Source organism: Phacochoerus africanus, chromosome 8 (genome assembly GCF_016906955.1).
Source record: "Phacochoerus africanus isolate WHEZ1 chromosome 8, ROS_Pafr_v1, whole genome shotgun sequence".
NCBI classification, from domain to species: domain Eukaryota; kingdom Metazoa; phylum Chordata; class Mammalia; order Artiodactyla; family Suidae; genus Phacochoerus; species Phacochoerus africanus.
Window position 1 is genome coordinate 97,480,527 of NC_062551.1, and position 15,767 is coordinate 97,496,293.

The 15,767-nt window shown below is 43.7% G+C and overlaps 1 protein-coding gene across 1 annotated transcript in view; it reads left to right on the plus strand.

Moving 5' to 3' along the window:
• The window catches only part of PIEZO2 (piezo type mechanosensitive ion channel component 2), a 302,891-nt gene that overhangs the window by 247,744 nt on the left and 39,380 nt on the right, over positions 1-15,767 (plus strand). The window contains exons 32-34 of the mRNA XM_047793685.1: positions 4,033-4,139; positions 9,189-9,303; positions 13,492-13,551. Coding sequence (XP_047649641.1) covers positions 4,033-4,139; positions 9,189-9,303; positions 13,492-13,551 — 282 coding nt within the window. The remainder of the gene's footprint in view (positions 1-4,032; positions 4,140-9,188; positions 9,304-13,491; positions 13,552-15,767) is intronic.

The window sequence follows — 15,767 nt, forward strand, 5'->3', positions numbered from 1 at the left end:
CCCTCTTTGTAAGGCACTAGGTGTGAATGCCGACAAGCCTCTCCTCCCTCAATCCCAGAGCTTTGATTTCATTTGCATGGAAGGTTTCTTGGCCATTTATTAAACATAAAGATGAGGACACCTTAAAACACATTTGCCTTCTCACTCTGCCTCCTCCCCAGTTTCAAAAAAGCTATAAAACCTCACTCCAACAGTTCTACAACTACACTCGAAAACCAGTGCCCAGCATGTGGCCTGGCCTTGGAGGAACCCACGGCTCAGCCGTGACCAATTTGGAACAAAGTCGAAAGTTTGGAAAAGCAGAACTTGAGAGCCACACAGAATTAGTTCATTCCCTCCCACCCCCACCCCATCACACAAAAAAAGGATGAGGCATTGGGGAACTCAGTGGCTGCCTTTGCTGTGCTTAGCAAAGGAGATAACAGTCTACTCTTGGAGTTCCTGACATGGCTCAGTGGTTAATGAATCCACCTAGGAACCAAGAGGTTGCAGGTTCAATCCCTGGCCTTGCTCAGTGGGTTAAGGATCCGGCATTGCTGTGAGCTGTGGTGTAGGTTGCAGACGCGGCTCGGATCCTGCGTTGCTGTGGCTCTGGTGTAGGCCGGTGGCTCCAGCTCTGATTAGACCCCTAGCCTGGGAACCTCCGTATGCTGCAGGAGCAGCCCAAGAAATAGCAAAAAGACAAAAAAAAAAAAAAAAATCCACTCTTGGCTGTCATACCTCTATAATGGCCTTACTATGGAATGAGCCATTTCAGCCTGGCTCCACTTGAATTTGTTAGACTATTGAGTAATTATGCATTATCTTGCAACTTACTTACAATGTCTTCAGTCTTTTATGTCTTATATTGTGTCTGGATCACTGTAACGAGTGTAATCAGACACGGACCATCATCAAGGCCTGTCAACATTGATATTCAGCATCAGGAGAAAAACCACATGGATCCGAACCTTTTCCCACACCTAATTCTTGGTGTCACTTAGGCCTGGCATTGGCCTTTCACCCAAGCAATAATGTCCTAAAAATCAGCAAACCAATTTCAGAAGGCAATTTTCAAAATTTGCTCAGGAAACCTGGATGTCATCCAGTGTAATCCCGACGGTTGAATTTTAGCATGATGGCATAAAAAAGCCGTGAGTTATGCAGAGCTTCATTTCATTTGCTGCTCAAGGCACAAGACAAAGACTCAAGTTGAAATTCTGTGTGACTTCCATTTATTGTCCCCTGGCGTGTCAGTCACACGAACGGGGCTTGTCGTGCAGACGCTGTGTGCCGATTTCTATCAAGTCACAAGTAAACTGTGCCGATCTTTCTGTTTTTAAAGGGCCCTTTGCTAGTTTAGAGAGACCTATCCATTTCAAAATTGTTCTCCTGATGTCTTGTCCTTGCACCTGAGGTACGTGGCCACTGTGATCACTGTGGTTCTCGCCCTTGCTGATCTCAGCCTTGCACTTTGGAAGGAATTGGATATGGTCTTTGATCATCATCTTATGCGTTGGTTATCCTTGAAAGGACTTCCCTGAAGGTTATTGACTTTAGATTTTCTGATTCATTTCACCCTCATTATATCCAGTTCTTGAAGGCTGGTATCAGACTACCTGTGCCTTATTCCAAAATGTCTAGTGCAATAATGCAGGATGTGTGTCATTCATAGTTTGGAATCTGATTCTGACAAAGGTCTCAAAAATTTCCTACAAAAACAGACTTCTTTTTGCAAACTGGTGAGGAAAGGAAAGGAGCTGATAACTTGGTTTATTTTGTAGACTATGACAAGTTCCAAAATGTATCTTTAGATCTGGAAGGAATTTATGGAAAGCCCTCTTTCTGATCTCTTGTGTCATTGGGCTTTTAAAGAGATAGTTCTTTGAGGTGCCGAGCGTAAGAACACGTGTCATTGGAATACCCTTGGGTAAATCTGTTGATGATATAGTAATACTGCTATGTTGTTCATATTATTGATTTTTAACGTGGTCTGTAGGTGGCAAACCTCCCACTTCCACATCTATGAGCACACAGACGATCGCATTATTGCTGTTCAATGATACCTTCTCTCCTGGGGACGTGTGCCTCTGCGTCAATTCAGTACAGCCTAAATCAGTGTCAGGCTTCCCTTTATTATCAAATACCTGAAATAAAAGGCCACATTTCTGGGGATACAGGACGTTTAAAGTCATTTTCCTGCTCAGTTGTCAGCATCAGCATATACAGACCCAGGCGGGAGGCAGAATCCCCCTAAGGACTCACAAATATGTATAAAGGGGCCTCTCTACTTATTAGCAGTCAGAACTTCTGAAAATATTCTCTTCATTTCCCTGTTTTGTTTCAATAACAATTTACAAAGGAGTGGGAGACTTTTTTTAACACTTCCTTCTTTTTCAATGTGTTAATTCCACTTGTCACATACAAATTGGCAACATTTTTCAGATGATAAAGTCAAAGTTATGATATGACGGACTCAGTGTCCACATGAAAAAAGTTATCGAAGGTATGATTGAATACAATTAAAGCTACTGTTGATTTTAAAGCCTATAATGAGGGTAAAATGTTCAATCCTGGAAATCTCGGTTTTTACCAAATGACCGTGTGACATTCCCGCCAATCTCTGAGCTTATCTGAAGCATTACTTTCATGGTCTTCCCCACTGTCAAATGTAACGCTGTGACTTTGGTTTGTTCTTGCTTATTCTTACCTTATGTTGTATTTGCATTTATTTCCTCAGGCCTGGACCCAGTCCTCCGGGCCTAGTTCTTTCTTCAAAATAAAAATAAAACATTACAGTGCTTCTGTTCAAGGATATAAGGCCCAATTCATTGACTCTATATCTTCATGGATGGAGGCTTCAGACATGTCTGAAATCATGGGCAAAATTATTCACCTTTTGGTCATGTTTAGTGATAGTCAAGCAACTAATTTTCAACAAGCCAAGGTTTCCCATTACCTTACAATGGATAAGTCCAAAAGAGAGCTACAGACATCTGCCCCAAAAGGCACCTCAGCATTTGCAAATGTGAACATGACTTGAAAATATGAATACATTTTCATGCAATGATGGTGCAGTTCTTGTAGCATCAGAAATGCATATGCTGGGTCTCTTTTCCCTGATCAGTTTCAAGTAATGATCAAACAGATAATGATTCCATTCTCAAATTTCTTTAAATCTCTGAATATGTCACCTTTCTCTGCTCCCATGCTTAAGACAGCATGGTTTTGCAGGGAGAATGTCCGGCAAGGCAAGAACCACCCATATGGTTTGTGCTTTGTCTTATGGTGGGGTCAGTTCTCCTGAAATTTCACTAAGACACTGGGGAGCTCCTTGTGATCCAGAAGCACTAAACCATATGGTCCACGTCTGCTGGGCCTCTGTCTGTCCCATTCTATGTGTAGGAACAGCCAGGGTATGGCGGTAGGGGTTTTGTGGTCATATTCTTTTTTTTTGGATGTTACTTGCCCATTTCCTCCTCATGACAATGTGCAATTTTTTAAAAAGACTCTTCCAAATGTCCTGCCATCTGTGTTGCATCCCTGTATCTGCATAGTGTGAAGTGAGGTGGAAGGCTGGGGACATCAGTTCCTGGTCCTGTGCCGCCCTGATTAGCTTTCGACAGCAATCGGAAGCCATTCAGGCAATACCAAAGTCCCCTCTTCATGGCTTCATCTAAAGGCCCCACATTGCTGAACTGTGACACGAGAGTGGTTTTCAGTTTCTGGTTACAAAACCAGTTGCTGCGGAGTTGATCTGACGCATCTGGGTAAAAATTACTGTGAAGAGGGAAGAAGATGCCAGATGAACCCAGCAGTGGCCGGGTCTCCGTGGCCTCGACGGGCCTGGTGCTCTGCAGACCCAACCCTGCCAGCACTGTGTAGCATGGCCCGGAGCCAACCCCTCACCTCTCGTGATTCCTCCGTTCCCACGCGTCCTGCTCTGGTCCTTTGCTGGACAGTGGGTGTATCTTTGCGGAAGCATTTCATTAATATGCCTCTGGTTATCCCATGTCTCTTCCAAGAAATAAGTAACTATTTTGTTTTGCTCAGTGGTCAGGAGTGGAGATTATTATTTGTTTGAAACGGATAGCGAAGAGGAAGAAGAGGAAGAATTTAAAAAGGAAGATGAGGAGCCTCCACGAAGGTCAGCGTTCCAGGTAACTATGGGGGTGAGGAAATCATGGCTTTGCTAGTCGAAGGGCTTTTCTTCTCGACAGACTTGACCGCAGGCCTAGACTTCTGCTGTGTCGTAGCTCCCAGAAGCTTCTGATGTACAGCTGAAATCCTGTGTTCCTCAGTGCCTTGTCCTGCTGCTTGCGTTCAGCCTTGCCATCATTACTGCAAGAATTCCTGCAAGAAAACCATCCAACCAGGGCTTTGTTCACTTGCATTCAAAAATATATATATATATATTCTGATGCTCTAAACAAAAGTAAGCCTTCCTTGGGTGAACTTTGTTTTGCTGGCATTGCTTTGGGTTGCTTGAGTGGACATCTAGTTTGATAGGTAAAAGAGTTGACCATGAAAATAAAAGACTTGCTTTGTTTTGAAAACAAACGGTCATCTCAGGGTTCCTTCAAATTTCGAAAAGCAGTTTCGTTTGTATTGCTAAAGATTTTAGAATTTATGAAAATCACGATAACCTCCAGTGCCATGCTCACCTTCTCAGCTTAACTACCTTTCTTTTTCAGAACCTGCAGTATCATTCTCAGTGATTTAACTTACCTGCCTAGTATCCTGTATCCAGTGACTGTATAATCAGTGCTTGTTAAAGATGTGGGTTTGGGAGTTCCTGATGTGGTGCAGGGGGTTAAGAACCTGACCGCAGCAGCTGGGGTTGCTGCAGAGGCGTGGATTCAATCCCCAGCCCAGTGCAGCAATAAAAGATCCAGTGTTGCCCCAGCTGTGACATGAGTCTCAGCTGCAGTTCAGATTCAATCCCTGGCCTGGGAACTTCCATATGCCACAAACGGAGGTCCCTAAGAAAAGAAAGAAGGGGGAAAAAAAAGGTGTAGGTTGTCAGTAGAGTTACATGTAGGATGAAAGCTTGATATAGATTTCCTTTACTAAGGAACATGTATAGAACAGACACTGCCCATTTGTCGTCCTCCAGGGACCACAGAGGGCCCTCCCCCAGTCATGTTATGTGTCTGTGAAAAGGTCATTGTCACCCGCTGGCGGGAGTCTTCTCAAGCTGGCAGTTTTCATGCATCCCATCTTCCCAGTGAAACTGAAGATGCAAATTCTCCCCCGGCCCCCTGGCCCCAGCGCTACCTGTGTGTGTTTCCTGATGACGGCGTCTTCTGTGTGCATGTGTGCAGCTGGCTTGGCGGATACTAACGACCTGACTTGTTTATTTTGACTCCAATGAGCTTTCTCCTAACCCTCACTCCTCGAGCCACAGAGGACAGTCCGACACGGGCATCGTCACCGTTTCTACCGACTCCGTGAATGCGAGACTGTTTTCTTTCTTCCTAACCTACAAGCAGCGTTTTGTTCCAGATTCGATGATTAGCCCCTTTTAACCTAGTTGATGTAATGGTAGAGACGAACTCAGACTGACATCATAAATGATCAGTGTTCGGTGTTTTCTACTAATTTCTCTTGCTTTGTCCTTCTTTGTAGAGAGCTATTGGGAAGTTTGCATCGGCCATTTTAGCCTTGCCAAAGTCTGTCATTAAACTTCCCAAAACTATTCTTCAGTATTTAATCAGAGCTGCAAAGGTATTTGATGTTTTACTGATGTGTGGTGTGTGGCCCTCTGCTCCGTAGACCTTTAGTCAAGCAGACCCTGTCGCCCCAACATCTGCATTTTCCCTGTTCTATAGACCATAAGATGAAGGAATTTGGAGAATTTAAAATGTGAGGCCACCTTCTGCAACAGCTGTTCTGACAAGCCAAATTTCTTATCACGTGATTCTTGGTTTTCAGTTGACCTCAGAGCCGATGAAAGCATAGAAAGAGAAAATGCAGATAACAGATCTAATTTCTGCCCGTTTGGGGTTTCGCCTAAGTCACAGCTCACGTTGAGAGGGTCACATCTGTTGCATGCCTCAGACATGGGGTGTCAAAGTGTGATCTTTTTTCTCAGAAAGCTGGTAAAATTACGAATCAGTTGTTAAAAAAAAAAAAAAAGGCTCCCTTGCCCCCTCTCTTTGACTCTAACAACTCTGTCTCCCTGGAGTGGATCTCTTCCGGCATCTTCTGTCCTGGGCCCAATTCCTCTCCTCCCTGGGCCAGCCATCGGGGGCGGTCCTGCTGATTGCAGTGTTAGAGTCATTGGCTAGTTCACCCAGCACACAACAGAAAAGGTCCTGCCACCTGTGCAATGGTCACTTCACCACTGGAAATCATAAATACTGACTCACTCTATAGAAAGCCGTTTCTTCTGCCTTAATCCAGAGCAGACACTTGAACTCCCCCTGGGCAGAGCAAATGGTTTGGATAGGGAGAGAGACCTGTGTGGCTCACATTTTGCCTGGGGGTCTGATTCAAATGCAGGTTGTTTAAATCCAGCCGCTTCCTGGGGGACCTGAGATTGTATCCACCTCCTAGGTGAGGCTCAAGTGCTGGTCTGCCTTAAGGAGCAGCATCCTTCCGAGACTTTTGGGCTCCCTCCCTTTGGAAAAAGCCAGAATCCTGACTTTTAGTTTAATGTTCACTGCTGCTGCTTCCCTGGTTTCTTTTCCATTCCCGTTTTATGACTCCCAGATAAGCCTCTCCATCCGAGTCTAAGAACCTAGATGAAAGATTCAATGTGATTATCCTCCATCCTACTTTTAAAGTCTCCTTACCAATAACATAAAGAAGGTTCTGGATCACAACTGAATTAAAGAATATTTTACAAAAATTAAGATCCTGCTGAGTAGCATTGAGAACTATGTCTAGATATTCATATTGCAACAGAACAAAGGGTGGGGGGAAAAATGTATACATGTAAGAATAACTTGATCCCCATGCTGTACATCGGGAAAAAAATTAAATAAATAAATAAAGTCATTTCAATTAAGGATCTCCACTTCCATAAACTTCTCTCCTATTTCAAAGATTAAATGCTTTTTTGCACAAGAGGTTTCCAGTCAAAGGAATCCCACCTCCCCCAGCATTTAAGATGCAACCACTGAGGGGGGGAATCAATCTAAGCCCGGGACACAGGCTAGTGGCAGCAGCATCTGGAGAAGCCAGAGGTCAGTTTATGCACATTTTCATGTGTTTTTGTCCTTATGGTCAGTGGTGCGTCTGTCTCATTGCCCAGAGAAACCCATGACACTGGGTGACAGTTACCACTGCAATGTCAGATTTGGGACATTTCAGAAAGAAACAACTCAGTAAAAACTGAGTTTTACAATTGACTCTTTCCTGAAATGCTGCCCTGACCTCTGTCAGATGTTCCTGGAACTGTAAGCTATTTGGACTTACAAACATTGACAGGAAGATCATTTACCTACAAATGAGGACTTATCCTAAGATCCTCTCCATCCTCCCTTCCCTTCTGTTTGCATGATCCGGACACATACCTCAGTGAGAAAACGCTGGCAGGATTAAGCACCTTAAGGACCATTTAGAGAACCAGGAGCTCCCTTTTAATAAGGCAGCATTTGAATGGTCCCCCTGCAAAGACTCCTTAGCGTCTGTCCTGACCACCGCCCCCCTCCTCTCCCCTCACTCTCCCTCCCAGTGTTTTCATTTTTCTTTGGAGCCAGAGACTTGTGCACCATAGACACTCACAAACCCTGAATTACTGCCTTTTTCCTACTTCGGCACTCTTGCATTATCAAAAAGCAGTCTTGTAATAACATGTTTTAAGGAAATGTCACTGTATCTCTTAAGTCTGAAAATTTCTTAGGTTTAGCCGTTCAGATATTTTTTCGAGAATCCATATTTTGCTGAAGCAAGTTTGCTTATTAATGTACTAAACCTCAGAGATGTTCTTAATAGAACACCTACCATAATAGATAAACATCAACCATAAATAAATGCCTTTTGGGGGGTGTGTGTCCTTCAGATGCCAATTCATCTTCCCAAATTTCAAAATAGATTTTTTGGCATAAAGTAGGATAATTTTTGCCTCCTGAGTTTATGATTCAGAAGTTGTGCAGATCTTCCATGTGTGTGAATTGCCCATGAGATTCAGATTTCTACCCATGAAGAAAAAGAAAATGTTCTGTCCTTGTCACCCATGACCTTTACACCTCCACGTGTGGAGGAAGGTGAACCCCTCTTAACTTTTACTGACGTCGCAATGCCGGTGGTTTGCTTACACTGTGTTTTTCAAAGATTTCAGAGATCTGAAAATAATATAGACTAAAATGAAAGTGTCTGGGTTTACAAGCACCCGCACAAAATCCTCCTTAACTTTATCTTTGTACTAGAAAACCCAGCTTCCCTGAGACCAGGTGTGTTTGCAGGTGCATGAAAAGCATGCTGCTTGGCTTGGTGGTTGTAAATGGCTGACTGTGTATCAGGGTTTTCTTTCTGCCCCTTCTGCATGACTTGGGAGATTGGTGGTGGGCGGCTTGTTCAGAATTGCTCTGTTGTGGTTATTGGTTATAATATGTTAATGAAACTCTTTTCAGCTCTTGAACAAAAAAAATGACAAAAGGCCACCAAATGCACCCCAGGTTTCTTTCTGTACCATTCTGGAAGAGCCCTTTAACCTTAATATCACACTATTTTTTCTCTCCAAATATGAATCCATCCGCAAAGCCCTTTCTCAAGTTGCTGGTAATAGCTGTTACTCAAGAGAGACTATTGAATATGCAAAAGTATTTTCCTAAAGTAAAGGAACGAGAGAGAGATGGTCGGGGTTTGACTCAAAGTTTATTTGTGCCGGGAGAAAACTAGTGACACTGAGCCAGGCTTCCAGCTTATCCCTGTTGTAGGTGATGCAAGAGAGTCAGTAACTAAGCATCACAGATGGTGGTGGGATGTGGGGACGTGGAGAACAGGTGGCATGTGTAGCTCCAAGGTATCTCATGACTGATACCGAATGAAATACTTCCGTACCACCCGTCTTCGATTTTATTTCCTGAGCATGGATGTAGCACGGGTCAGCTCAGCATATGACGGAATATGAGACAGAGAGGTTAGTTTGTGCTGGGAGAAAAAAAAAATACTTCTGAAAGTCAGGGTGCTTGGTGTTGGTCCCTTTTCTTTTAATTCAATTTATTTAAAAGCCAGAAAATAATGAAACTCTCTCCCTTCAGTTTGTTTATCAAGCCTGGATTACTGACCCTAAAACCGCACTCCGACAGCGGCGCAAAGAGAAAAAAAGATCTGCAAGAGAAGAACAGAAAAGAAGGAGAAAAGGATCTGGGGAGGGTGAGTGATGTGGGGGGGGCAGCAGCTTATAAGCAGCACCCCCTTCTGTACATTATGTTACCAATAAGTTATGGCATATTATTTAGTAGTTTAAAAAATGAGATGAGGAGTTCCCTGGTGCCCCAGCAGGTTAAGGATCTAGACTTGTCATTGCTGTGGTGTGGGTTTGGTCCCTGGCCCTAGAATTTCTCCATGTTACAGGCATGGCCAAAAAAAAAAAAAAGGAGAGAGAGAGAGTGTGAGAAAGGTGGATTACTTTAAACTGCCTTGGAGAACAATTCCTGACATACTGTTTAATGAAAAGCGTTATGTCACAAACTGGCATGCGCATTAGAATACCATTTATGAAACAAAGGAAACCAAAGTGCCTCCAGACAATATTTTGCATTTTTAATCACGTATAAATGCAAGAGGAAGATCAAGAAGAATACTTACGTTAATGATGGTGGTGACTTCTGGGGGGAGGGGAGAGACTGAGATTAAGTGTGATGATTAAGGGACCTCTAGGTTCCTTATGTTTTGGTTCTTTACAAAGAAAATGTGTATGTAGATTCTTTGTTAAGTCAAAAATGTATTTAAAAAAGAAAAAGCAAGGAAATCATCATTTCTCATGGAGCTCTAATGGCAAAACCCTTCTCCTTTTTGACCCCTCTGTTCCCTGTTATCTCCTAGTATCTCTAATTTTATTTTACCTTCTTGGCTTAAAAAGGCAAAATTAAGACACAGGCACTGTAGCACGTCAAGCAATAAAAAAGTAGATGCACAGCTGGCTTGGAAAGCTACCCTAAGGCGCCAAATTCTTGCGTGGGTTGTGTTCTCTTCCACCTCTTACCCTCGGCGCCTGTGCCCCTGTGCAGGCATCGATGACTTTGTTTTTCAAAAGTGAGTTCATGCCATGCACACGCTCCTCTGCTTTCATTATCAGTGTATCATGAACACTTAATCTAATTAAGTATTTATAAAACTATATCATCCTTTTTTAATAGCTGCAAAAGATGCTACAATATGGATATGCATAATTTATCCAATTATTCCATCACTGATGGGCACAAGGTTTGCTTCCAGATTTTCACCACCATGAGTAATGCTGTCATAGATAAACCTGCACAAAAAATTCATATGTAGTCATGCATGTGTGTTTTCAGTGCAAAGGAAAAAGTCAGGGAGAACATGTACTTTCCACAAAATGGATTGTCAGAAGTGTAATTTCTGGGTTAAAGTGTGTGCTTTTTTTTTACTTTAATCAGTATTTTCCCCAGTGATTTTAGAAATTTATAGTCGGAGTTCCCATCATGGAGCAGTGGAAATGAATCCAACTAGGAACCATGAAGTTGTGGGTTTGATCCCTGGCCTCGATCAGTGGATTAAGGATCTGGCATTGTCGTGAGCTGTGGCGTAGGTCGCAGACGCAGCTCCGATCCTGCGTGGCTGTGGCCGTGGCTATGGTATAGGCCGGCAGCTGTAGCTCTGATTCGACCCCTAGCCTGGGAACCTTCATATGCTGTGGGTACGGACCTAAAAAAGACAAAAAAAAAAAGAAAAAAAAAGAAATTTATACTCCTCTGTGTAAGGTAAAGGAGTGTCCATTTCCCTGAAGTCTTACCCCAAAGGGTATTTTTACTTTTTTTATTGTGTGTCTTGCTCAAAGATGACAGTTTTTATTTTTATTTGAATTTTCCTAACTAATGAAATTAAATGTTTTTTATTTCATATTGTCTTGGCATTTTTTACTTTCAAATCTAAGACTTAAACATTTTTATCATCTTCTATAATATCATTCCATTGGGTTGTTTGTCCTTATTTGTTTAGGACATATGTATATGTTAGGGATTTTTTTTTTTAACGTTGCAAGTATCTTTTTTCAAATCCAGTGCTTATCTTTTGATTTAGCGTTCGGTATGTTTTCTAAACAATGTTTAATTTTTTCCAATGTCAAACAGGTCTGAATTTCTTTTTGCAGTTCTTGCTTAGGGAAGTCTTCCCCCCAAGGTTCATGCAAATGTTTTCTTATATTTCCTCCTAATTTTATTTACATTTTGAATTTTTTATTATTCTGTGAGGTAGAGATCTGTTAGCCTAAATCCATTTGTTAAATGAATCTTCCTTTTCCTATTGAATTTAAAGGCTACTTTTGTCTTTAAATATTAAGCTCCCATTGGTTCTTAGGTTTATTTCTGGACTCTGTATTCTGATCTGCTGTCCTACTGTCTATATATGGGTCAGTGTCATATCTTTTTGACTTCAGTAGCTAGAGTTAGTTTTGTATTTTCATGCTGCAAACTTACCTCACTACCCCCCTTTTTTCAAAATTGTATTTGCTGTTCTCAGACGTTTGTTATTCCAAAACTATTGCGTCAATTCTAAAAATCTTTTACCGTCTTGTTAGTCTCATTAGTCTGCATCCCAAAGACTGTTTCATGTGTAGATGGTCCTGTTTACCTGCAGATCAAAGACAGCAGTACTCCAAAGACACAGGGACAGAAATACATGTTTATTCCTTTAATAACTATTTATTCAGCACCTTCCTGATACAAGAGAGCATCTCTTCATTGGCAGATAAAGCACACAGCCTCTATCCTTCCACAGGGCCAGCTGCTGTGGCGCTTTCTGTGCAGTAACTCACTTGACTCTCACTCCCTGCCCTGCCCTTAAGGATGTGAGGTCCCAGAGGTGGAAGGAACCTGCCCAGATCACAGCCCACCCATGAGTGGTGGGCCTGGAAATCATAGCAGGTGTCCTGACTCTAGACCTTTGTATATTAACCCACAGAGAACACAAGTGTAGGGGGACAAAGTCCCTGTTGACATAGACGCTACGAGGTTCCAGTGAAAAACTCAGCCTGGATGGAATAGTGTGGGACATAAAGACAAAAGGCGATATATAGCCCTGAGTGTGCAGGAATACAGTTCTTTGTGAAAAAGGCAGTCTTTGACCAGAGCCTGACCTTCTCGCAGACGAAGGCAAACCCATGTATGAAAACTAAAGAGCAGGCCAGTTTCACTGGTAAAGATGAGAAGTGAAGCCGCAGCAGGAAAGCACAGAAAAAAATAAATTTGGGAAGATTAACTGGAGTCAGATTGAATGATCTTTGTTAGAGTTACCAGATAAAATATGTGAAGCCCAGTTCAAGATGAATGTTTTAGATTAACAATAAATATTCTTTAAGCTTCAGTATAGTTTGGACTTGTTGCATGGGATTGACTTATACTAAAACTCGTGTTATTTATCTTAAATTCCAATTTAACAGGATGTTTTGTATTCTCATTTGCTGGATCTGAGGACCTTAGCCCTAAAGAAGAGGCTAAGAAATAAAAGGAAACCCTGTGATATCATTTTAGGGGGTAACACACTGAAATGTATAACATTACCCCCAAGGTATTCGAAATTAAAATGTCATCATCTGTAATGGGAGTCAGCACACTTTTTCTGTAAGGGGCTACCTAGTAAATATTTTAAGGCTTGCAAGCAGTAAGTCCCTGCTGCCACGGAACCCTGCCGTCTTAGGGTGAGAGCAGCCTTGAACAGTACATTCATTAATGGGCAAGGCTGTGTTGTTGCATTTTTTTTATTAGAACATAGTTGATTTACAATGTCGTGCCAGTTTCTGCTGTACAGCATAGTGACCCAGTCATGCATCTATATATATATACACACACAAATATATACACACATTCCTTTTCTTGTTTTATCTCCCTTCATGTTCTATTCCCAAGAGACTGGATGTAATTCCCAGTGCTGTATAGTAGGACCATATTGCTCATCCATTCTAAATGTAAACGTTTGCATCATTAGCCCCAAACTCCCAGACCACCCCATTCCTTACCCCCCTGTTGTATTTTTAATTGCATATGATTTTCATGTGCACAAAATATTCTTTTTTGAACCTTTTTCAATTATTAAAAATATAAAAGCCATTCTGCCCTCACAGGTAGTTTGCAACAGGAAGCAGGCAAGGCTTGGCCAGGGGGCTGTAGGTAACCCCGCCTAGTTACAGGATTCTCATCTGGAAGTGAAAGGAGGAGGTGATGAAAGCTCAGAACTCTTACGACTGACTTTTCCCCAGGAGCTCTTCAAATAGCCAGAATGTCCTAGACGTCACTATAATATTCCTTTGCATCCAGAAGAGTCGTGTTGGCGTTAACCTACCGTAAGAGGGTGTAACTTGTGTCTGTACAATACTCTTGGCAGGTCCTGTGGAGTGGGAAGACCGGGAGGCTGAGCCCGTCAAAAAGAAGTCTGATGGACCAGGTAACAAAATAAAGACACATGTGTGTGGGGGGAGAGATGGGAGCCTGCTTCTGGCCCAGATGGCATGTGATGGAAGGCTGCCTGGAGGCAGTTATTAAATCATGGTCCTGGACTAAGACTCAATAATCAATGTCCCTTGAAATCTCATCTCTAGTGAAACTGTAAAATGACGCCAAAATGTAGATATGACCTTCACATGTTTGGATGAAATGTTGGGTTGATCAGTTTGTAAATTATTTTATCCGCGTCCCTGTGAGGGGGGTCTGGGGAGCAAATTATAAAGGTACCAATGGAAGCCATCAGAATAGAGGCACAAAAAATACTAGCAATTAATTTAAAGCTCATAGAGGGAGTTCCCGTCATGGCGCAGTGGTTGGCGAATCCGACTAGGAACCATGAGGTTGCGGGTTCGGTCCCTGCCCTTGCTCAGTGGGTTAACGATCCGGCGTTGCCGTGAGCTGTGGTGTAGGTTGCAGACGCGGCTTGGATCCCGCATTGCTGTGGCTCTGGCGTAGGCCGGTGGCTACAGCTCCGATTTGACCCCTAGCCTGGGAACCTCCATGTGCCGCGGGAGTGGCCCAAAGAAATAGCAAAAAGACAAAAAAAAAAAAAAACTCATAGAAAAGGAGTGAACTGAGAGGTAAGTACAGCTGGTGACATGAGAGGGCCTCCAGGGCCAACCACCTCATTTTAGGGAGAAAAACCAGACTCCAGGGAGCTTGCTCAGGATCCCCATGGTTGGGGACAGAACCCAGGACTTCTATGTTCCAGCTCAGTCACGGTGCCTCTTGGGCTTCACAGAGTCCATGACTGGGCCGAAGCGGTGTCTGTGCAGGAAGAAAAGGCAAAACAAAAGCCTCCAAATGCGGAGAAGCCAAATGCCTCTCTGATCCCACACGCTCCCTCACACGGGGCTGGCACTCCTGGGTACATCCGCGTCCATCGCTCACCAGCAGGCAAGACGTTCCAACTCTGTTGCTCTGGACACAGATGCATCCAAGGATGCCATCTGCTGGCACAAAATGAACTTCCCAGAGGCTCTCTAAGCCCACTGTGCCACATCCTCAAACCCAGCCTCTAGGTGCAGATGAGCTCACTTGTCTGTGGACAAGGGATCACACTTCGATGGTACAACTTCTTTGCCCAGCACTTTTCCACGAGCTTTGCACACGTTAACTTGTTTAAGCCCCTCAAAACCCCTTCCCCAGTTAACAGATAAGAGAGTGAGGCAGAGAAAGATGGTCTAACTTTTCCAAATCAACAAAACCATGAAGTCGCAGAGCTAGAGTTTGGACACGGGGCTCTGAATCCAGTCTGTGCTCGTAGCTGCTGTGCCCTCTGGCCTCGATGGTTAAAAAATAAACAGAATTAAAAGTCTTCATTTTCCACCTTGGTCTGTGATTCCCCCCAGTGACTCCAGCACTGTCTGAACTACCATAGGCAAAACCGTGACCTGACAAGGTTTAACGTCACAGCTTCTGAGAAAATCATCGTGATGGTGAGAAAAAAAAATCATCAAAAACACGAGATGCTGTTAAAGGTTCTCAGTTGGTCTGAGCCCAAGGCCTTCAGCATCCAGAGTTCAAGTCTGCCTTCGATGGCTGTGCAGGAAGGCTGGGAGTTCTCTCCAGACTGCAGTGGGAAACGCACAGTCCCCTCAAGATCCGAACAGAAGCAGGGGTGTAGTGGAGGGAGCTGGTGGGGTTCCTCCCTGGCTCATAGCAGCCCTCCTGGAATTGGCAGCAGCCCTGCCCTAGCTGGGCATCTCAGCTCAGTGAAAGGGGCTTTCTGGTTTCCTTCCATCTTCAGCACAGCTCCTATAGGGCCATCAGGCACATGCAGGTGGCAGGGGGACAGGGCTGTGACAGCACGGGCAGGAAACAGCTTTGGAGGGTAGGATGGTGGTCAGCATTCACCACAGTGGGTGGGCCCCAGAGAAATCGGCCACAAGAGCTCCACCCACTGTGGTGAATGCTGCTCAGGGTCTTCTTGCCACATGGTCCCCCCTCTCCTTCCCCAGGTCCCAGTGGCAGCTCCAAGGTTCCTGTTACCTCAGTAGGCAGCGCTGCTGAACCCTTCCTTGTCCCTGCCTGGTGCACCTGGACTCTGTCCGGAGGCCACACTAGAGCTAAGACGCCCTTGGATGGTTTTCCTTTGAAAAGAGCAAAACTTCACCTGAGAAAGCTCTGCCTTTCTCCCAGGCCACCCAATTCACA